This window comes from Lithobates pipiens, unplaced genomic scaffold (assembly GCF_037356315.1).
Source record: "Lithobates pipiens isolate NorthernLeopardFrog02 unplaced genomic scaffold, aLitPip1_a1.2 Scaffold_22, whole genome shotgun sequence".
Taxonomy (NCBI): Eukaryota; Metazoa; Chordata; class Amphibia; order Anura; family Ranidae; genus Lithobates; species Lithobates pipiens.
In genome coordinates, this window is record NW_027507784.1 from 321,138,488 (window position 1) to 321,161,902 (window position 23,415).

The 23,415-nt window shown below is 42.0% G+C and overlaps 1 protein-coding gene across 1 annotated transcript in view; it reads right to left on the minus strand.

Annotated features, from left to right (window-relative positions):
• Nucleotides 1–23,415, minus strand: part of MPRIP (myosin phosphatase Rho interacting protein) — a gene marked incomplete in the record, with an annotated part of 257,621 nt that overhangs the window by 19,161 nt on the left and 215,045 nt on the right. Inside the window, 3 exon segments of the mRNA XM_077449495.1 lie at nt 346–463; nt 5,903–6,050; nt 16,015–19,467. Of these exon segments, the coding sequence (XP_077305621.1) occupies nt 346–463; nt 5,903–6,050; nt 16,015–19,467 (3,719 nt within the window).

Sequence of the window (23,415 nt, forward strand, 5' to 3'; positions counted from 1 at the left end):
TGGAAAAGAAAGCTTTAGGACAAGCCCTATATAGGTCTGTAGCTGAAGGCACTGCAATAATCTGCAATGTAAACACAAAGCAGGTGCACAGGAAGAGGTGGAAAGCAGAGTGCTCAGAACCCCCTTGAACAACTTCAGTACTTCTTTTGTGAAGTGTGAGGATGAATTGCTCCACAGTGTTTGCAGCTGCAGAGGTCAGTTGGGGCTCGTTTTAAGCTAATCTCCAGTGTTAAGAAAATATAAATATCTGAATGTCCGCTGCCTGGCTACAGTTCCGCTTTCAAGCTCTAAAGAACAAGTCTCAATGATTTCAGAGGTGAGGTACTTTATTTTCACGAGACTTACAGGTACTGCCTCCGCAGAGAATCCACATCCGCATTGAGGCTACTGATTTGGGAGCGCTGAGATTTCTCCAGCTCTCTAAAAAGCTCCTCACGGTGGGCATTCTTCATTGCTTCAATGGCTGAAGAAAAAATTTTTTTTTTTAAAAAGTCAATGTATTAGAAAAGAAAGTACAATAAACAAAATACTTTTCTTCTGAGCACTCTAGGTTTTAGATAAAAGAGCCACTGTACTACAGATTGGCATATACCCTTAAATTGGCAGATTAACGATAAATGTACTTTGTACCGGAATTGGGAAAGTTGTATTTACCTTTGATACGTACAGAGGCGCTGCTTTTTTTTTTTTTTGGCTGAAATTCTAGATACACCCATTTCTCCTGAATTTATTAGGACACAACACTAAAAAAATTCAGCATTATTACATATCCTGTACTCTTAACCACTTCCTTACTGGGCACTTAAACGCCCCTCCTGCCCAGACCAACTTTCAGCGATGTCACACTTTGAATGACAACTGCGCAGTCATGCTACACTGTCCCCAAATTGATAGGCAGCGATAAGGCAGCACTGGTGGGTACTGAGAGATGGCACTGATAGGCAGCACTACTAGGTGGCACTGTTGAGGCAGTGATTGGCACCACTGGTGGGCATTGATAAGTGACACTCCTGTGCATCAATAGTTGCCACTGATATACACTGGTGGGCACTGATATGCACTGTGTGGGCACTGGCAGGTGGTACTGGTTGGCACAGATGAGGCAGCTGTGCCTCTTCAGTTCAGATGTCCCTTACACAGAAGCTGGTGATCGGCTTTTTTTTCCTCCTCACACTGTCAGCGTGAGGATAAAAAAAAAAAAAGATTAGATTACCGATCTTCTGTTTACATCACAAGATCAGCTGTCATTGGCTGACAGCTGATCACATGGTAAAGGTCCGGGATCGGCCCCTTACTCCACTCACCCGAGTCTCATTGACTCGGTGATTACAGCGTGCGCCCTGCAGGGGGCACAGGGGAAAAAGACTATTGACGGCCTCCCGGCAATGTAGGTCCGCGCTGTAGCTGTCATTCGGCTATTGCGCGGATTGGGAACAGGTTAAAGATGCACTCCATTCACAATTGAAAATTGGAGTGTATGTAAACCCTGACATTGATCTTTTATTTTTACATATACCACTGAAAGTGTTTGGTTATATCTGTTCAAATAGTGCAAAAAACACCTGTTGATTCTACCTGAAATCCAGTGTTGTCCTATGCATCTGCAGTGTTATCTTTGACCAGGTTATATACAATACGTGAACTACAGAACACTTCCCCTATGAGTTATTCAAAAGAGGGGGTGCTCTGTGGTCCTGTCCTTGGATAACAATACTGCTCCTCCATAGATACAGTACAGTGAAAAAAACCTAAAGAAGAAAATGAATAAAGCCACCACATCTATGCATAGTTAAAGCATTTGTTACCCAACATTTCATATTCCTGATATGTAGCTGCTTTAGAGTGCTTTTAAAAAGTATTCATACCCTTTGAAATTTTCCACATTTTGTCATGTTACAACCAAAAACGTAAATTTATTTTATTGGGATTTTATGTGATAGACCAACACAAAGTGGCACATAATTGTGAAGTGGAAGGAAAATGATAAATGGTTTTTTTTTTTTTTTTTACTAATATGTGAAAAGTGTGGCGTGCATTTGTATTCAGCCCCCTTTACCCTGATCCCCCTAACCAAAATCTAGTGGAACCAATCACCTTCAGAAGTCACCTAAATAGTAAATAGAGTCCACCTGTGTGTAACTGAATCTCAGTATAAATACAGCTGTTCTGTGAAGTCCTCAGAGGTTTGTTAGAAAACCTTAGCGAACAAACAGCATCATGTAGGCCAAGGAACACACCAGACAGGTCAGGGATAAAGTTGTGGAGAAGTTTAAATCAGTGTTAGGTTAAAAAAAAAAAAATCCCAAGCTTTGAACGTCACGGAGCACTGTTCAAATCCATCATCTGAAAATGGAAAGAGTATGGCACAACTGCAAACCTACCAAGACATGGCCGACCACCTAAAATGAAAGGCCGGGCAAGGAGGGCATTAATCAGAGAAGCAGCCAAGAGGCCCATGGTAACTCTGGAGGAGCTGCAGAAATCCACAGCTCAGGAGGGAGAATCTGTCCACAGGACAGCTATTAGTCACACACTCCACAATCTGGCCTTTAAGGAAGAGTGGCAAGAAGAAAGTTATTGCGAAAGAAACCAAGTCCTGTTTGAAGTTTGCGAGAAGCAGTGTGTGGGACACAGAAAACGTGGAAGAAGGTGCTCTGGTCAGACGAGACCAATATTTTACTTTTGCCCTAAAAGTAAAACGCTATGTGTGGTGGAAAACTAACACTGCACATCACCCTGAACACACCATCCCCACTGTGAAAGATGGTGGTGCAGCATCATGTAGGGATGCTTTTTCAGAGTTGATGGGAAGATGGATGGAGCCAAATACAGGGCAATTTTATGCCACGTAAACACGACCGGACTTTCTGGCAAACTAGGTCAGACTGAATCAGTCTGTCGGACAATCCGATCGTGTGTGGGCTAATCCAATCGTTTTTCACATAAAAAAAAAAATAAAAAAATCAGACGGACCTAGAAATAGGTTGTTTCAAATTTGTCTGAAGGACTCCATTCCTATCGGGAAAACCGTTCGTCTGTATGCTGTTCCGACAGACCAAATATGACGCAAGGGAAGCTATTGGCTACTGGCTATTGAACATCCTTTTTTAGTCCTGTCTTACGTCATCACGTTCAAAATTACTTAGTCCGTTCGTGGGTGGCCAAGTCCGTTTGTTTGGAATGTCTGTTGGAACTCCGCCGAAAGTCCATCGGGAAAACCGCCGGACATAGTCTGCCGGAAAGCCCAGTCATGAATACGTGGCATTAGACTAAAACCTGTTAGAGTCTGCAAAAGACTTGAGACTGGGGCGGAGGTTCACCTTCCAGCAGGAAAACAACCCTAAACATACAGTACAGCCAGAGCTACAATGGAATGGTTTAGATCAAAGTATATTCATGTGTTTGAATGGTCCAGTCAAAGTCCAGACCTAAATTCTCTGTGGCAAGACTTGAAAATTGCTGTTCACAGACGCTCTCCATCCAATCTGACAGAGCTTGCACTAGTTTGCAAAGAAAAATGGGCAAAAATGTCCCTCTTTAGATGTGGAAAGCTGGTAGAGACATCCCCAAAAAGACTTGCAGCTGTAATTGCAGCGAAAGGTGATTCTACAAAGTATTGACTCACGCCACTCTTTTCACATATTTGTAAAAAAAATTGGAAACCATTTATCAGTTTCCTTCTACTTCACAATTATGTGCCACTTTGTGTTGGTCTATTACATAAAATCCTAATAAAATACGTTTTTGGTTGTAACATGACAAAATGTGGAAAATTCAGGGGGTATGAATACTTTTTCAAGGCACTGTACAGCGAGGGAAAAAAGTATTTGATCCCCTGCTGATTTTGAGTGTTTGCCCAGTAACAAAGAAATGATCAGTCTAAGTTTAATGGTAGGTTTATTTTAACAGAACGACAAAAAAAAAAAAAATCCATAAAACGCATTTAAAAAAAGTTAGAAATTGATTTGCATTTTAAGTGAGCGAAATAAATATTTGATCCCCTAGCAATCAGCAAGATTTCTGGCTCCCAGGTGTCGTCTATACAGGTAACAAGCTGAGATTAGGATCACTCTCTTAGGCTGGATGCATTTTTAGTGCTTTTTGCATTTTGCAGATTTGCATTACAGAACGTGTTCCATAGGAAACCATGATAAATGGACTGTAGTGCTAATCTGCAAAATGCGAAAAGCACAAAAATGCATAGGTGTGAATCCAGCCTTAAAGGGAGTTCTCCTAATCTCAGCTTGTTACCTGTATAAAAGACACCTGTCCACAGAAGCAATCTGATTCCAATCTCTCCACCATGGCTAAGACCAAAGAGCTGTCCAAGGATGTCAGGGACAAGATTGTAGACCTACACAAGGCTGGAATGGGCTACAAGACCATCACCAAGCAGCTTGGTGAGAGGGTGACAACAGTTGGTGCGATTATTTGCAAATGGAAGAAACACAATATAACTGTCAATCTCCCTTGGTCTAGGGCTCCATGCAAGATCTCACCTTGTGGCGTTTCAACGATCATGAAATCGGTGAGGAATAAGCCCAGAACTACATGGGAGAATCTTGTCACTGAAGTGTTGTGGTCAGATGAGACCAAAATCGAGCTCTTTGGCATCAACTCAACTCGCCGTGTTTGGGGGAGGAGGAATGCTGCCCATGATTCCAAGGAGACCATCTCCACCATCAAACATGGAGGTGGAAACATTATGCTTTGGGGGTGTTTTTCTGCCAAGGGGACAGAACAAATTCACTGCATCAAAGGTATGATGGACTGGGCTATGTACTGCCGAAATCTTGGGCGAGAACCTCCCTCAGCCAGGCCATTGAAAATGGGTCGTGGATGGGTATTCCATCATGAAAATGACCCAAAACACACGGCCAAGGCAACAAAGGAGTGGCCCAAGAACAAGTCCATTAAGGTTGTGGAGTGGCCTAGCCAGTCTCCAGATCTTAATCCCATAGAAAATATGTATAGGGAGCTGAAGGTTGGGGTTACCAAATGTCAGCCTTGAAACCTTAATGACTTGGAGAGGATCTGCAAAGAGAAGTGGGACAAAATCCCTCATGAGATGTGTGCAAACCTGGTAGTCAACTACAAGAAACATCTGACCTCCGATTGCCAACAAGGGTTTTGCCACCAAGTACTAAGTCATTTTGCAAAGGGGTCAAATACTTTTCTCATTAAAATGCAAATCAATTTATAACTTTTTTTAAATGCGTTTTCTGGATTTTTATAGACTGATCATTTGTCAGTCAGGAAACGTGCACATTCAGCATGGGATCAAATACTTTTTTCCCCTCACAGAATGCGACAGGTTTATTGCACTGCCAGGGATTCCAGCTGCGAGAGGAAAGCAGCACACACAGAAGCGATGCTCATCCCTCCCCTCTGCTGCCCATTCACAGAAGCCTTTTTATATTATGAATGAGTCCACATAATACAAAGGCTTCTGTGAATGGGCAGAAGGCGGGGAGGGGGGGAGGCAAAGCTGTTCCAGCAACTCTGCTCTTGAAGGAACCAAGACCACAGTAAGCAGCTTCAGAGCTCCGGGAAGTTATCCTCCTGGAGCACAATAAACCTGTCAGAGGTGAATAATAGAGAGAAGTCTAAGAGGAGGCAGACACCTTGTTAGACTTAACTCATGGTATTCCTACAGTTTTTATAAAGTAGCTGAATTCCTTTCAAGGCTAAAAATCGGAAGTCACCATAGACTGACTTTTTATACTTGCTTTGTGAAAGGTAGGACCTAAGATTGTCGCTGGGGCCGTAGGCAATGAACTTTACAATATAAAACTTTGGCAAGTCTGAGCTCTAGCTGACCAAGAGAAATAAAATAAAAATAAAAAATAGAAATCTTCAAGCACAGTTTCCATAGCTGCAACATCATCCAGTATCCACGTACCTGAGATGGTGGCTGCAGTCTCTTCTTCCAACAAACGGTCCTTCTCATCTCGCAGCTTCTCCAGTTCTCGATGGTGTTGTCTCTGGAGGTCCTCAATCTTCTTTTGGTGGGTCTCCTCCATGGCAGCAAAGCCTCTTTCACATGTGGCCTGCAGATGAAGTACCTTTTATAAAAAAAATGCTACAAAGCAGCGGAGAGAAACTACCAGTCCTAGACAGAGGAAGAATGATAGAAGAGGAGATGGACAGAAGGAGAACTTCATGAGGAAGCCACAAAGAAACCTATCTGGCAGCATGTGCCTGGGTAAATAAAGGTTTACTGACGATTGTTTGTGAAAAGCCTGGTTTACCCAAAAATGATATTGCAGCATTGGGTGGACTGAAAAATATCTTTTGGCGGGGAAAAATATGAGTAAGATATTCTGCCTCTTAACTGCAGAATTATGAGACAAAAGGGGTGACAACCTCTGCAATAGGCCAAGCATTGTGATGGAGTTTGGAAGTAGAGATCTAAACCGTGAAGACCCTCAAGAGAAAAAGGTGTGCAAGACATTAAAAAGAACGTCAGTCCAAAGAAAAGCTTCCTGAAGTTCTTCAGTCGTTTAAATACATCTAAATGTGGCCTACAGTACATATTTTCTAAACCAAGGGAAGCTCCAAATATGCAAATTAGCATGGTTGGTTTTCCATGGAATGGGCACTTTCTGCTGTATCTAAGTATTTCTTTGGTAATGACCTCATGTCTGTGGGATGCTAACATCAGCAGCTCAGGCTTTTTTGAATGTATAGGGATCAGGCAGGTCAAGGAACCTTGTCTGATTGTTAAAAGTGGTGTTGCCACCAAAAAATGAAAAGCTGCTTAAAATTCATAAAAAAATAAAAAATAAAATAATAATTGGCAAAAAAAAAATTTTTTTACTCACCTCTAAATACCGGTTGCTAGGGGGTCCCTCGTAGTCTGCCTTCTTCATTGCCCGGGCTGGTGACATCACTTCCCCTTGCGCCGCACATTCACCTGGGACCTGTCACGTGTCCCAGGTGATTGTACGGCATATCACGGCGCCCTGCGCCGTCGCGCATGCGCAGTGGGTGCCCGGCTGTGAAGCCACAGCCGGGTGCCCACAGTATGCATGACGGCGCCGCGAGCAGAGCGGGGAACGAGGGGGGGACTTCGTTCCCCCGCATCGCTGGACCCTGGGGCAGGTAAGTGTCCGATTATTAAAAGCCAGCAGCTGCAGTATTTGTAGCTGCTGACTTTTAATTTTTTTTTTTTTTAAGGGGTACCCCACAGAATCTACAGCGTGCCTGCCCTGCTCTACAAGCTTCAAAACTAACAGCTAATGTGATCACTCATATTTAAAGAGGTGTGTGGCTTCACATTGCAAAGGCCTCTAGTCTACTTAAAGTGGTTGTAAACCTCAGACATGAAATATAAATAAAGCATATCCCTCTATAGTGTGTACGAGCCTCAATCCAGAGCACTAAATGTAATTTTTGTCTGCCGCTTCAGTCCTCTGCTACCAGCATGAATCTCTTCTGATAAGTTTTCCTGACACCAACAGTGAAAAAGGTAACAGGGATAGGATCTCATACTGATTGACAGCCTCAGCTCTGCCCCTGCTCCCTTCCCTCCAATCAGCTCTCAGAACTGTCCTCTCTAAGCTATGCAGAGTGTAACTTTAGCTCTGCACCCCTATTTTCTGACAGCTCAGACAAGCTTTTGTAAAAGATTGTAGACTTTGAGCCCTCATTCACACTGAACATTGGTTTTAAATTGTGCAAGTTCAGATTTCATACCCACATTTCAGTGTGAGTTTGGGGGCGATTTCAAAGGCATCTCTGCAGGTTCATGCCCAGATGTTTATTGAAATTGCCAAAACTAGTGCAGGAACTACTTTTGGAAAATCGGTGCAGCGCAGCAAAGTCAGCATCACACCGATTGGGACAGTGCCGTTGACCGGCAATAGGCTGCAATTTGACATGTTGGGGGCTGAAAAGATGTAGAGAAGACTGGTGCAACTTTTTTACATCTCTGTGTATTACCTGAGGCCAGTCACTTCACTTAGTATATGGATGGGTTTACAACCACTTTAAGAACTGAAGTTCAAAGTTCTAAATGCCAAGATAAACTCTATTAAGTTAACAGGAGAATGACTTCAATCTGCAAGTGGATTACATTAAAGCTACACAACATTTCCCTCCAATTAGCAGAAGAAAATAACTCTTTGTAGTATAAAATGAGTAATGGTGACAAACTGGACCATGGTGATTCTTATTGGTTCACTACAGTGGAGCAGAGCCCAACATTATCTCATCCTTTTCCTTTTCCCGATAATCACTGAAATATATGAGACTAGGGTTTTTCCTGCTTGTGATTTTTATTTATTTTTTGATAATTACCTTGCACACTTAGTTTATAATCTCTGTATCATCTTGACGTGGAAGTCCGTAGGAAATGCTCTGACCCGGTCATTACCTCTTAACCAACATGGTGGTAGGCACAGAGAAGTAAAGGCTCCTATTGAATGGCTTGTACAAAAACTCAAAAGTGTATATGTGTGGGCACAAAATTAAGTACATTTCTGCAATATGTACACTTCTCTGTATATCCCTCTAAAAAGTAAAGAAAAATACCTGTTGATTGGTCAGAAATCCAGGCAGCTCCTAACCGATTTAAGCGACACAGCACTAACAATGACGTACTGAATTTGCCAGCAATACCCACAATTAGTCCTCTCCAGTTATCTCCTGCTGGACTACAAAACAATCTTCTCTTCTCAAGTCCATAACATGGACTGTTAAATTATTAGTTTGAGCTAGAGGCCGTGCTGGACCAGTAGAATGGTTTGTGATAGATATTAGGTGGTCCTGCAGGTAAATGATGGTGTTAACCACTTGCCAAAGGGTGGCCCCTCTGGGCAGGATCACATATATATCTGCACCTCCGGATATCCGGGCACGCGTGTCCTCCACCAGCAGCTCGCTCCCGCTGAGGTCCTACACAGCGGGTCCCGTGGACCCGACATCCGCCGGCACTCTGATCGTTCAGAATGCAGGCATGTAAATAAGGCAGATCGCCATTCTGTCAGGGTACTTTCACATTGGGGCAGTGCCGGCATATTAGTGGTAAAGCACCGCTAGTTTTAGCAGCGCTTTTAACCTCTGCTAGCGGCCGAGGAAAGAGTTAAAAGTGCCCATGTTGAGGTGCTGCTGAAGCACTTTGCAGGCGCTTCGGCAGTGCTGCCCATTTATTTCAGTGGGCAGGGCCTTTTGCGAGCGGTGTATCATGCACCTCTGCTGAACCACCCCAAAAATGCTGCTTGCAGGACTTTTTTTCTTTGTTATGCAAGCGTACCTAACCAGTGTGAAAGCACTCGGGCATTCACACTGGGGAGGCATGAGAGGTGCTTTTCGGGTGCTATCTTTAGTGCTAAAAAACACCCCAGTGTGAAAGAGTCTAAGGCAGGCATGGGGTGGCACAGGGCAGAGTCCGGCATTCATGTCTATGGACGCCGAGTGCTGGCCTCGGGAGTGCGCCTGCAAGGTAACTCCCCGGGAGAGCGTTTCTCCTAGGGGGTTATCTGATACGGGGAGGCAAGGAGCTGCTGAAGGACCCCAGAAGACTATGTTTGGGGCCACTCTGTTCAAAAACGAGATGCACAGTGGAGGTAAGTATGACATGTTTGTTATTTTAAACAAAAACAAAAAAATGAAGGCTTACAATCATGTTAACCCTTAATTTACTGTAATCAGCCTTAACACCTTATTCTCCTCCATTTAATAATTTTCCTGCTAATTTTTTTTTTGTTCACTTCTATTTTATAAACTATTAATAATTATTAATAATTAATAATAATTAAAACTTTTTAATTTTGTTTCCTTTGTTCTTTAATATTTTTACACCTTTAACTTATATTTACATGTTTCACATTAAAAAAAGCACAAAGTAAAAGAATTGTGCTTAGGCATTAACATTTGTTTTTACACTTAGACGTAAAGGGGTTAAAGCGGAGTTCCACCCAAAAGTGGGGCTTCCACTTATCTGATTCCTACCCCCCCCCCCCTCCGGTGACACATTTGGCACCTTTCAGGGGGAGGGGGGAGCAGGTACATGTTTTCGACAGGTACCCTGTCCCCACTTCCGTCAGACGAGGTACGTCAGAAGTTCAGCTCCCTCCTCCCCGTTGCCGTGCCATTAAAGGGAGCGCATGCACAGTAGGGACCCTGCTGCGGCGGCAGCACCCGACAGCCGATGGAATCATCGGTTGGGGTGCCAACATCGCTGGATTCCAGTACAGATAAGTGTCCTTATATTTTAAATCAGCAGCTACAGTGTGTGTGTGTGTAGCTGCTGACTTTTATTTTTGGAGGGGGGGGGGGGGGCACCGCTTTAAAGAAATAACACATGGTGAAGTATACATATATTGGAGAAATTAACAGAAATTTTTTTTTGGCAATTTCGCAATAACTTCTTGTCACAAAAAGAAAATTGCTCACTTGATCATCAAGTGATTCCAAAATACTGAAACCCACGTATTTATTATATTTCTCTTATATACTATAAAACAAAGAATGGAGTGCCCATCAAGAAAGTTCTGACTGAATACTTGCCACGTTTCAAGCCCGGTGTGATAAACTTTTGATGCTAACCAGGATTATCTAGTCATGCTCAGCTCAAGTATCCACAAAAGCATCTGCTTTCGTAAACCTGACTCTAGCTATGCCATCCAGCGAGAACCATCTCTTTTATTTATGATGAAACAAGTAGGATTCGGCGTTTTCTTTTTGCTCGGAACTGAACATTCTGGCAAGTGCATCCCCACATCTTCCCAGACAGTCTGAGTCACCGCAGCCCGGGTCGTAAAGTGCATTAGGGACGTCACTATTATTTTTCCGCAGAATAAACCCAAGATTTCAAAAGATAACAAACAGCTGATGAGGTCTGGGGAGATGGAAAACAAACGAAGTCTTGGCTCTGGGACGCAGCTCGTGGAGCTGGTAATGGTTTAATGGAAATGGAAATTAACTATTCGTCTTCCAAAATATTTAAAAAGCATGGCCAACCAGTATCTCCTAATAAGCTAAAAGGGGTTAAAGAAATGTCCGTTTCTTCCTTTATTTTTAAAAGGGGAGAAATTGTTCAGCCAATTCCGATTTTTTTTAAGCAAATTAGATGGGCAGAAAGGGAGAAACACAGGGCAGGAGGTCCAATATTTCAGTGAGTAGCTTCTAAATATTGTTTACATTTCAAATAAGCACATCAATTCTGAATGTACGGGAAGAAAATTGAAGAAAAAAATAAAAATAGAAAATAATAGTCGCGCACCACCAAGTTAATTCAGTCCACAACCACATTTTGTAAACAGGACATGAATGTTTTGCAAAGTCCTGATCTCAAGCAGAGGTTCTATGGAAGCCTATGGTTCCTCTAGCAGTGGTAAGCAATCCTGACTCTGCCTCAAGGTGGATTTGATTTAAATCACCAGTAAAAAGGCTTGATTTAAATCAACGCTATTTAACCACTTCAGTACCGGGCACTTATACACCTTCCTGCCAAGACCAATTTTCAGCTTTCAGCACTGTCGGAATTTGACTGACAATTGCATGGCCATGCTACACTGTACCCAAACTAATTTTTTATCAATTTGTTCCCACAAATAGAGATTTTTTTCTGGTGGTATTTGATCGCCTCTGGGATTTTTATTTTCTGCTAAACAAATAAAAAAAAAAAAGACCGAGAATTTTGAAAAAAATATGTTTTTTTTTTGTTTCAGTTACAAAACTTTGTAAATAAGTACGTTTCCTTCACTGATGGGTGCTGATTGGCACTGATGAGGTGGCACCAATGAAGTGGAACTGAAGAGGTGGCTTTGATGGGCACTGATAGGTGGCAGAGATGGGCACTGATAGGCGGCAGAGATGGGCACTGATAGGCGGCAGAGATGGGCACTGATAGGCGGCAGAGATGGGCACTGATAGGCGGCAGAGATGGGCACTGATAGGCGGCAGAGATGGGCACTGATGGGCGGCAGAGATGGGCACTGATGGGCGGCATTGTAGTTTAAAGTATTGTACTGATGGATGCCAAACAATAATGCATGCCAATCAGTGATTGGCATCCATTGTGGGCACTGACTGGCATCCATTGTGGTCTAGGGTGTCATACCTGGTGCTGGGCATCCCTGGTGGACTGATGGTGTCCCTGGTGGACCAGTGTGGGCATCCTCGGGGGGAAAATCGATCAGCACAGATCCCCCACCGTCAGAGGAGCAGCCGATCGGCTCTCCTCTACTAGCGTCTGACAAATGCGAGTGAGGAAAAGCCGATCACCGGCTCTTCCTATTTACACTGATCAGACACGGCTGATCACATGTTAAAATGTCTCCATCGGAGACTCTACCGAGATTGTAGTTGCGGTGTGTCAGACTTACACACCACACTGCACCGCCGATCGCCGCAATGCGCGCCCCATTCGCCATTACTAGTAAAAAAAGAAATAATAAAAATGCCATAAATCTATCACCTATTTTGTAGACGCTATAACTTTTGCACAAACCAATCAATACACTTATTGCGATTTTTATTACCAAAAAAAATGAAGAATACATATTGGCCTAAACTGAGAAAAAATTAGCTTTTTTTTTTTTAAAAAAAGGGGGATATTTATTATAGCAAAAAGTACAAAATATTGTATTTTTTTTTTTAAATTGTCGCTTTTTTTTGCTTCTAGCGCAAAAAAAAAAAAAAAAAAAAAAAAAAAAAACGCAGAGATGATCAAATACCACCAAAAGAAAGCTCTATATGGGAAAAAAAAGACGTCAATTTCGTTTGGGTGCAACGTCGCACGACCGCGCAATTATCAGTTAAAGCGACGCAGTGCCGAATCGCTAAAAATTGCCTGGTCATTCAGCAGCCAAATCTTCCAGGGCTGAAGCGGTTAAATACAGCCCCAAAAAAAAATGGCTATTTGCATGCAAAAATTATAAAAAGGTCATATGGGTATAGGTGACTGCACAATTGTCATTGAAAGTGCGTCAGTGCTGAAATCAGAACATTGCCTTGGGCAGAGAAGGGGTAAAAGTGGCCAGTGTTGATGTGGTTAATTGAACTAGCTGAAGTTAGAAGCTGATTGGCCAAGATACCCAGCTTCACCAGATTTTGCACTCTCCAGTTTAGTAAATTAACCCCAGTAGCCGACAGGTCAGCCAACCACACTGTTTAACATGTATGGCTAGCCTTAGAGAATGTACATCAATATTCGTAAAACGGGAAGGCATTGCACTCCCCCATATACAGATGACCACTAGAAGCATTTAAAAATCTAGATGTAAAATACAATGACCAAAGCTTGAAACAGCAAGCAAGGAAAAGTGTGAAAAATCTTGTCAAAAATATATATTTTGGGTAATTGTGACAGTAAAGACTTGTGTATACCCAGTGGGCATACAAGACTACCAAACGTTCAAGACATGGCCCCTATACATTTCACTTGACGCAACAGTTAGTAGAACGGGGTTGAAAGAATGTGTCCGGAGTGTGATTGGATCGATTGCAGCCTTTGTCATTCTTGATAAGTTAGCAAGAGGCCGGGCCCTCTATTGTGTATGAAGCAGTGGAGATACATACTCTCATTACTCCTTCCAGCTATCTGATATGAAGTTCATTAACGATGTTAAAACACAGGAAGGGTCTACATTCTCTCTCCCGCTGAAATATACACTGAATTTTCCTTCTACGTGGGAAATGAAACATCTACGTCTCTCCTAAAACTATGCTATATATTATTCAATCATTTTAACAAAAAAAAATATTGTTACAACTGACCAAGAGCCATGCAGACCAATAACAGTGGTTGTAAACCCTTTACAACTACTTTTTACTACAGGCAAGCCTATAATTAGGCTTACCTGTAGCTACACTGGATATCTCCTAAACCTGCACGGTTTAGGAGATATCCCTGTATCTGCATGCGGTGATGTCATCGGCACATGTGCACTTAAGCAAACTGAAGCAACGGCACATATGTGCCGTTGCTTCAGCTAGACTGTGCCGTTACCGGGAGTGACGTCATTGTGGCTCCAGCCAATCACAGCCACGATACCCATAAGTAACCCCCGGGAGCGATGTCGGCCGCCGGAGTGGTTGAGGACCACTGCGGGGGCGTCAATCTCAGGCAAGTAATTCATAATGAGCATTATGCCTTTGTCTTGCAGGTTGTTTTTTTTGGGGGGGGGGAATTTTTTTTTTAGGGTTTACAACCACTTTAAGGCCACTAATGAGTTGATTATTTGACATGACAAGGAGATAAATTGATAGAAAAGGTCAGGGAAAGGATGGCTGGTGGGGACACATGATGCAAAAGTAAAATTACTTTCCTAAAAAAAAAAAAGGAAAAAAAAAAACATTCAGGGCCGGTGTCCTATCAAATATGGTCCCCCATCGGATAGTGTCCGCTGTGTACTGCGCAGTACACAGCACACACAGATTCCGAAAATAGCTGAGGATGAACGGCGCCTGCGCTGTGAGTCCAGGTTCTATCCCCACCATCCAAGTGGACAGAGTTAGAATAAAGAGCCGATCGCAGCGAGGCCGAGCCCGAAGCGTGGTGAGCGAAGCTCGCCCGCGAGGGGCCCTCTAATTTTCACAACCCTAATGTCCGCTTGGATGGGGGGCCAACACCTCCACTCACGGCGCAGGCGCCGTTCATCGTCAGATTTTTCGAAGCTTCGTCTGCCCCGTACTGCATATGCGCAGTACGGGGCGGACACTATATGATGGCAGGACACTATCTGCCAGAACACCGGTTTGCAACTGGTGTGATGCCAGACATCGCATGTGATTTGAAAAAAGGTGTATAATCTGACAGACATTTACAAAACGTCTAACTTCGAATAATACAGCTTGCTGGCTTCAAAAGAAAAGTGAAAATTACCTTTTTCTTCAAGTATACCTGTCACTGATACAAAAGGTAGCCAACAGTTTGTTGATTTACTAGGAATCGTATATTTTGTCTACTAAAGTACAACTTACGTCTAACACAGGGGCGCTCAAACGGAAGAGCGAGGGCCAGTTAAGTGATTTGGTAACCGGTCACAGGCCACAATGAACTTTTACCACCCTCTAAACTGCAAAGGTAAACAATGCTTTACTATCCTGAGCCCCCTATAAGGCTGCTTTCACACTGATGCACTGCAGCTGCGCCTGTCCCAGATGAAGTGCATTCGGTATCACTACACCTCGGACAAGATCCGGTGGAATAGAGGCAGCATTGGCTAATTCGGCTCCTGCTCCCTCTGCAGCTGCTTGCTTTCTCTAGCGCTGGCTCTACCCACAAAACTGATGCCCTCGGATGGCGGGTTGGCAATCTGCGATCTAAGTTTGCCAACCCGCGGGCCACTGGTTGGGTACCCCTTGGTCTAACACAATGGGTTAAAAAACCTTTCTGAGCAAACGCTGTCACTTTGTTTGCAGGTCTTATCCAGTTTCATAATCTATTTTACATGCAATTTTGAGACAGATCTGTGATTTGTATGCAATTTGCTTGCTAAATCAGTTGCAGAGAACGCTCTATGTAGAGCTATTAAACAAAAGAGAAGAAAAGAACTGTATCTGCACATTTAAAAAGTGCTTCTTGGCATTGCAAATTCCAAACTGAATTTCATTACTACATAAGTGTTAGCAGTTGTGGTACAAGAAAGAAAAGAGGACAGTTGTTATTGGCTGCATGATCAAAGCAAAACAACTGTCACTCTTGTTGCAAAATAGAGCCAATATTAATGATAACCTATCTGTATGCAAAAGGCACATGCCAACTACAGATCTGAAACACAACTGCGTTAATAAAATGTTCCTATTTTGCCTTTATGTTTATATATTAGGGCATGTACTAAGCTTTTTGTCCAAAAAAGGAAAACAAAATATGAATATTGCCTAGAAACGTACTTAAGCATTCAGATATCCTATCAATAAAATGTGTGGGGTTTCTACTTGAATACTTGGTACTGCTTATAAATAAAATATATATCAGCTTAAAGACAGTCACAAAGTTACATGTAAAATTTAACAGAAAGTAGACTTAAAAAGGATTAAGATAGTATTGTACTTGGACAGGACCTTCAAATTTTCAAAGTCAGCCTGGTATTTCGCTTTTATTGAAGACGTGTTTTCTTCAGGATGTTTCTGCTCAAGCTCTTCCCGCATCAGATTCAGTTTGGCTTCCAGTTCTATAACACGTCCTCGAAGAATTGTCATGGAGTCTATGTGGCTTGGCTCACCATCAACTCCCGTACCAAGCAAAGTAGAGTCTCCAGCTGATTGTGTATATGGGTGCTCTTTCTGATAACTGTCCAGAGTATCTTGCAGCTGGTGGATACTACGTGTATATTGTTCCTCCATAGCTCTTATTTCATTCTGGTGGATAACTTGAAGTTCTTGAATCTGGTCTTGAAACTGGTTCTCTACATTTCTTAACTGTTCTCTGTGAAACCGCTCTACTTTTTCCAACTCTTGTTCAGAAGAATGTAGTTTAGCTGCTATCTCAGCATGCTCTAATTTCAGGAGTCTCTCCCTTTCTGCCCACCGTTCCACAAGGTTCTGGATCTCCTTCTTGTAATTATTGTCAAGCTGCGACAGGGTATCTCTGAATTTAGCTTCAGCTTCCAGTATCAACTTCTCAGTGTCCTTGACTTGAGAAGTTACAGTGTCAGACATGGTCCTTTCTCTTTCCAGGACATCAGACAGCTCGGTTTCTTTTTTCTGTAGTATCTCTTGGTACTGTTGATGAACTTTGGCCAAGGCTTCCGAATGAATTTGACACAGAGCCTCCCTGCTTCTTGTGGCCTCCCTTTCATATTCAAGACGCGTTTTACAGGCAATATAACACAACTGAGCCTGCACAACAGCATCCTGTACAAGAATCGGTGGCAAGTTACAAGACTTAACACAGCTAGAGAGTTGCTGGGTAGTTTGCATGAGGTCTTTTACAGTTACTTCAAAATCAGCCTGTGGCATAGACATTAGGGCAGAAGAAATTCTCCTCAGTTGTTCAGCATTTTCCTTTAAACAGCGAGAAAGATATTCTTGAAAAGCTAGGTCTGAGTTTTTAAAACTACTTGGTTCAGGGACAACACTGTGTTCAGCCTTGGCTTCTTGAAGACCGAGTTCATTTGCCCTAATGCACTCACAGTATGCCTTTGTCTTTTGAATGGCCAAGTTAAGCTCAGCTTTTAGTACTGTATTATCTGCCAGTGTTTGAAACAATTCTGAATGGGAACTTAATGAGGGCTCCTCAGGAGCCAGTTGCTGTGCATTTCCCACAATAACTCTTCCAAGCTCATCTACCCTATCCCAAAAATCTCTCTCTAGCCTCACTTTTTTAGCAAAAATTTCAACCAGAACAATGTCGGTAGTCATTTCAGCACTGTACGCAGAATCTTGCACAGACTGGTCTGACATATTTTTAAAGGATTCTGCCATTCTACATATTAAGTTTTCTTGGAAACGAATTCTTTCTAAAACCCTTTGAACAAGATCTTCACAAGGGGCTTCTGAGGGGAAATCACTATTATCACAGGCAAAATCTGAACAGCCAGCTTCTGAAGATCGACTCCTAAAACTTTGCTCTAAAGACTGAATTGTGTTTGACAAAGATGTCCGAAGACTGCAAAGCATGGAAGAGTTTAACTGCAGAGCATCTACATTATGTAGTTCTTTAAGCATATTCCGACATGCCTCCAAGCAGAAAAAACATTCTTTTTTAGCAGTTTCGAGATGGTACCCATTATGCTTCTCCCTCTCTAGATCTTCTATCTGCATAGCCATAGAATTAACCTGAGTAATGCTAGACTTAAGTTGTTCTTTAAGACTGGCCTCAGCCTTTGCCCATTGATTGTGAAGTCCCAGTAAAGTTTCCTGATGATTGCTTTTCTCATTTTCCAGTTGAAGAGTAACATCCTTCAGTTTTTCCTCTGTTATGTAAAGTTTGGCCTCTAGAGAGCGGATGATGGACATAAAGCTTTCAATATCGCTAGCCACCAAAGGCTGGTACTGGGAAGAAACCTCAGGAGTGCTTTCTTCAGAAACAGACTGTTCCTGGCTCGTGTCAGAGGATGTGCTACTTGTCCAAGTCTTCTCAGAAGAGTCAACATGAGCATACTTCTGGCACTGGATGCTGGAGAATCGTATTCTTTGTCTTTTGGCTCCTATGTCCTGTTCTTTTCCAAAGCACACATTTTGGTCCACTTGGAATAAATTTGACTGTAGGCCCTCTTGCTCAACTTCCATTACACTGTCTCTTCTAGCCAAATCACCAAATACATCTCCACCTTCAGCCTGAAGGCTCTGCTCCAACTCCGCAATACGTCGCTTTGCAGATTCCAACTGGATGTACACATTCTCTATTTCTTTTGCTTGAGGCTCAGAATTCAAATTGTACAGGGTTTTCAAACTTTCTTCCTTAGCTTTTAGTTTTGTTTCGGTTTCTTCCAAGCTGCTCCCCAAAGCTGCCATTTTAATAAGTGCCTCATTAATATCTTGGTCTTTCTTTTCGAAGACCTTCCGCTGTGCCTCACAGACATTGTACAATTCTTCATCCTTTATCCTGAGACACTCTTGGACCTTTAAAAGCTCTGTTCTTGATTCTTCCAGTAAATTTCTCAGCTGGCTGCATTCTGTCTCTTGTAGCATAAACCTGGCTTCTAAGCTTGAAATATCAGAAGAAACTGACTGATTTGCCATTTCTTCACAAGCTGACTTAAGCTGATCTCGTTCCTTCTCTAGCTCTTTAATGTGTTCTTCAAGCCTGTGAATAGTATTCTCTCTTTCTGCCAATTGTTCTTCAAGGTGGTGAACTAAAATGCTGGTCTCTGTATTGGCATTCAGCTTCTCTTTCTGTAAAACCTCCATCAGCTGTTCCTTCTCCTGCAATACATTCTCATATTCTTCAAGTCGATCTTCTGTCTCTTTTAGACTGATTATCAACTGCTGTTTTTCTTTATCATAACTACCAAGCACTTCCTCATAATTCAACTGAAGCCGCTCTTCAATAAGTATACGAGTTTGTTCACTGGTTTCCAGCTGAGTCTGCAGACCCACAAGTTTGTCTTGCAGCCTTTGGGACTCTTTTTGGTAGTCCTTCTGCAAGGCTTGCTCCATTTCAAGCTCTCGTAGTTTCTGACTTTTCTCCAAAAGTGAAGATTCAACTTCTTTCAACTTTTGCTGGCTGGCTTTAAGCTGGAAACCAAGTGCAACCTCACTGTTCTTCCACTCTTCAAGCATTTCTTCGATCTTCTCCTTCTCCAGTTTCAAATCTCCTTTCAGTTTAGCCAAAGCTTGCTCTTTAATGGATAGCTCAGCTGAAGCGCTGTTGAGTCGGGCCTGCAAGCTCAATATTTCAGCCTCATGATGCCTTATGGTGTCTCTTGCTTCGCCATAGCTATGCTTAAGATTTTGTAGCTGATGACTGAGCACCTCCTGCCGTTTATATTGTGCCTCCAATTCGCTCTGAAGGTCCTCGTTGACTTTATGGAGCCTCTGCCAAGCTTCTGAAGAGGGATCTGCCAACTCATTCTTAAAGAAATTGATTAAACACTAACATTAGTAACACTCTCATCTGACAAGGCTGAGTGTCACACCTCTGGACAAGCTGGACCATAATACAAAGCTTCTTTTCTCTTATTGCTACTACCTAATTTCCTAGATCGATGCATAAAATTTGGAGGCTGGTTCAAATCATCTGGAGATTGTTTTGTAGGAAAACAAAACAAAGGATAGGGTAAAAAAACAAACAAAAAAAAAAAAAAAACAGGAGAAACTACAGGAAGGGGGTGAAAAATCAATCTAAAAATCTAAGAACATCCAGTGACAAAGTGCAAAGGGAGATGGCAGCAGAGCAGAGACGTCATTGTTCAATATTGTTTTCCAAAACAAAACAATTTTTTTGGCAAAAATCAAACACTGGGATGAGGCTAAAAGGAAGTGAAGGTCCTCCTAGAGAGCATGCAAGGAGGGGAAAACACAAAATAGTTTTGATTTAACTTCTGTTAGAAGAATTTCTACTGTATGCAAAAAAAGATTAGTTAATCACATACAAACAGCAAAGATGAAGCATAATATAAATAAATGCAGCAAAATAGGAGAATAAAAGAAAAACACAAAAGAAATAAAACATAATACAAAGCTTTGGGCGTGCAATAATACACAGCTTTGGACGTGCAATAAAGTCACAACAAGCATGCAGACATAAAGGAATTAATCGGAAGAGACGGACCAGAGCAGAGCCAGAAGCTGAAGAATTTAGCCTGAACTGCTGAGACCTTTTTTAAACGCTGGTAGGAAAAGCCCACAGATGTGACACTCAGTGAAATATTAGATGTACACCATGCTAAAAATGACACCATGCAACATAAGCCACCAAGATGTGTTAGTGAGAAGACCCTTCACCCTAATTATAAGCACTCAGTGAAGAGAGATTAAATTGTTTTTGTTGTTTAGGTTTTTTTTTTGCGAAAAAGCAAAAGTCCTATAGAAAAGCATAGTCTCCTTCTAAAGGTCTTAAATCTACATTGAGATAACATGAAACATACCAAGAATTAGGTAGTGGCATTCAGCTTGCCTTTAGCTTTAAGCTGTACAAGAACACAAACTGCAGAACCATCAGTAAGGTCAGCTGTTTAATTTTGAAGTTCTACAAACAAGTGATAAAAAGCATTTTATCCAGCAGTAATTTTGTTGGCTGGATAAAAAAAATAAAAAAAATCACGCTTTCCAGACCCAAGGTGCACTGTATATACAAGGGTGCCAACATAAATATAAGAGCAAAAAGATGCAGAGCGTCAAACGAAGAGTCAAAACAAATTTCTACATTTTTTTAATTCCCCATCTTGGCACATTCAAATAAAAGTGGTACAAACGTCTTAATGCTACACTTGGCACTCTTCATCTTTTGCGCTTATATCGTACCCAAGGTTGGGCTGACTAACCAATGGACCGAGAGCAACCTAAACCAAATGACTAATTAATCTCAATTGTATCCAAGTTTGCAACAACTAACTCTGATCCAGCACCTGGACATACAAAGTGGCTGCCATTGTTTGCTGTAGGCAATGGGTACATTTTAAAATACTGTAAATGTGCAGTCAAGGCCAAATGTAATGGCCAGTCTCCACTTTTCCCCCATAGAATTCCAATTTGTCACAATATATCTTGCTAATCCCTAATACTGCTCTACGATTTTGAGCCTCTCTCCCTCCAAATTCCGTCACCTCTTCACAGGGTCAGCATTTAAAAGCAGCATGAGGCTTCACTATTTTTGATTTGCCATGAAATAGCTTGAAACTGACACAAGTTAACAACATTCACCATTCTTTAACCATAGTCCACAGAGAACACACTTTGCTTTTACTTTACGACTTAAACCATCCTTGTAAATAAAAGAAATGAAAATTGGAGGAACGTGGCATCCCTTGAAAGATAAAGGATATGATGGAGCTTTAGAGAGTTTTAATTCACTTTAATTAGCATCCCAGGGGTCTTTAACTTAATGATGAATCTCTTAGCCTATTGGAATTGAGAAAAGTACTCACTTAGGTGTTAAATTGACCCCATATTGAACAGAAGAGTAATCTAGTTGGTGGAGAAAGAACCAGGAACAAAGCATCAAAACTGATCATGGGGGACCTCCAAGGTAAAAAAAAAATATTAAAAAAATCAAATCTTAGAAGACGAAGGAAAGCCCTGCTTTTTAAAAATGACAGACACAAAAAAGGCAGAAAAGTTAACACACCACAGTCCTTCTGGGAGTTTTGGAGCTGAACTTTTTTGCCAAATCACGTCACGGCAGAAACACATTGTTATTCGAGATCCCCCCCACTGTGAAACATGGCGGAGGATCTGCAATTTTATAGCGTTGTTTTGCCACCTCTAGAACAGGGTGCCTTGAATCTGCACATAGCATATTGAACTCAAAAGATTATCTAGGAATTCTGAAGTGTTAGGGAGTAAGTGTCTCAGCCCTAGGTCATGGGTAATGACCTAAAACATACATCTGTTAGAACCCAACAGTGGTTGAAATGTAAACACTGGACTGCCATGAGTCCTACAGCTGTGGCCAAAAATTTTGAGAATGACACAAATATTACTTTTTAAAGCCTGCTGCCTCTGTTTTTATGATGGCAATTTGCATATACTCCAGAACATTCTAAAGAATGATCAGATGAATTGCAAAGTCCCTCTTTGCCATGAAAATTAACTTAATTGAAAACATTTCCACTGCATTTGTGAAGAAGACTTCAGGGTGCACAAGAAAGACCAACTGCGGGATCAGGGTGCTAGCAGTGCAGAGCTTGCTCAGCAATGGCAGCAGGCAGGTGTGAGTGCATCTACATGCACAGTGAGGTGAAGACTTTTGAATGATGGTCTGGTGTCAAGAAGGGCGGCAAAGGAGCCCATTCTCTCCAGGAAAAACATCAGGGACAGACTGATATTCTGAAAAAGGTACAGGGATTGGACTGTTGAGGACCGGGATAAAGTCGTTTTCTATGATGAATCCCCTTTCCAATTGTTTCGGACACCTGGAAAAAACCTTTCCCGGAGAAACAAAGGTGAGTGCTACCATCAGTCCTGTATCATGCCAACAGCAAAGCATCTTGAGACCATTCATGTGTGGGGTTGCATCGCATCCAAAGGAAGTGAGCTCACAATTTTGCCTAAGAACACAGCCATGAAAAAAAAAAAATGGTACAAAAACATCCTCCGAGAGCAACAAACAGTTTGGGGAGGAACAATGCCTTTTCCAGCATGTAGCACCTTGCATAAGGCAAAGGTAATAACCAAGTGGCTTGGGGAACAAAACATTAAAATTTTGGGTCCATGGACAGGAAATTCCCCAGACCTTAATCTCATTGAGAACTTGTGGTCAATTCTCAAGTGGCCCCAACAAATTCTGACAAACGCAAAGTATTGATTATGCAAGAATATGCTGCCATTAGTCAGGATGTGGCCCAGAAGTTGATTGACATCATGCCGGGGCGAACGGCAGAGGTCTTGAAAATGAAGGGTCAACGCTGCAAATATTGACTCTTCACATAAACTAAATGTAATTGTCAATAAAAGCCTTTGACATTCATGAAATGCTTGTAATTATACTTCAGTATACCATAGTAACATGTGGCAAAAAGATCTAAAAACGCTAAAGCAGCAGACTTTGTAAAAATGTATATTTGTGTCATATTTGTACATTTATGGAAAGATCTGAAACTCACAGCGTGGAGAAGAAACCCATCCAAATCGAAGACCGCTGGAGCAGTATGCTCAAAAAAGTGGGACAAATTTGCAGTTGGGAAGTGTAGAAGTCTTGTCCAGAGCTACAGAAAGCACTTGCCTTATAAAGGTATGCTACGAAATATAAGGTTAGAGGCACCAATAATTATGCAACGCAGAAGCATGGACCATGGAATAAAGAACGGTGGATGCCATTTATTTGTGTCGGTTTCAACTTATTGAACGTTAAATTGTGAT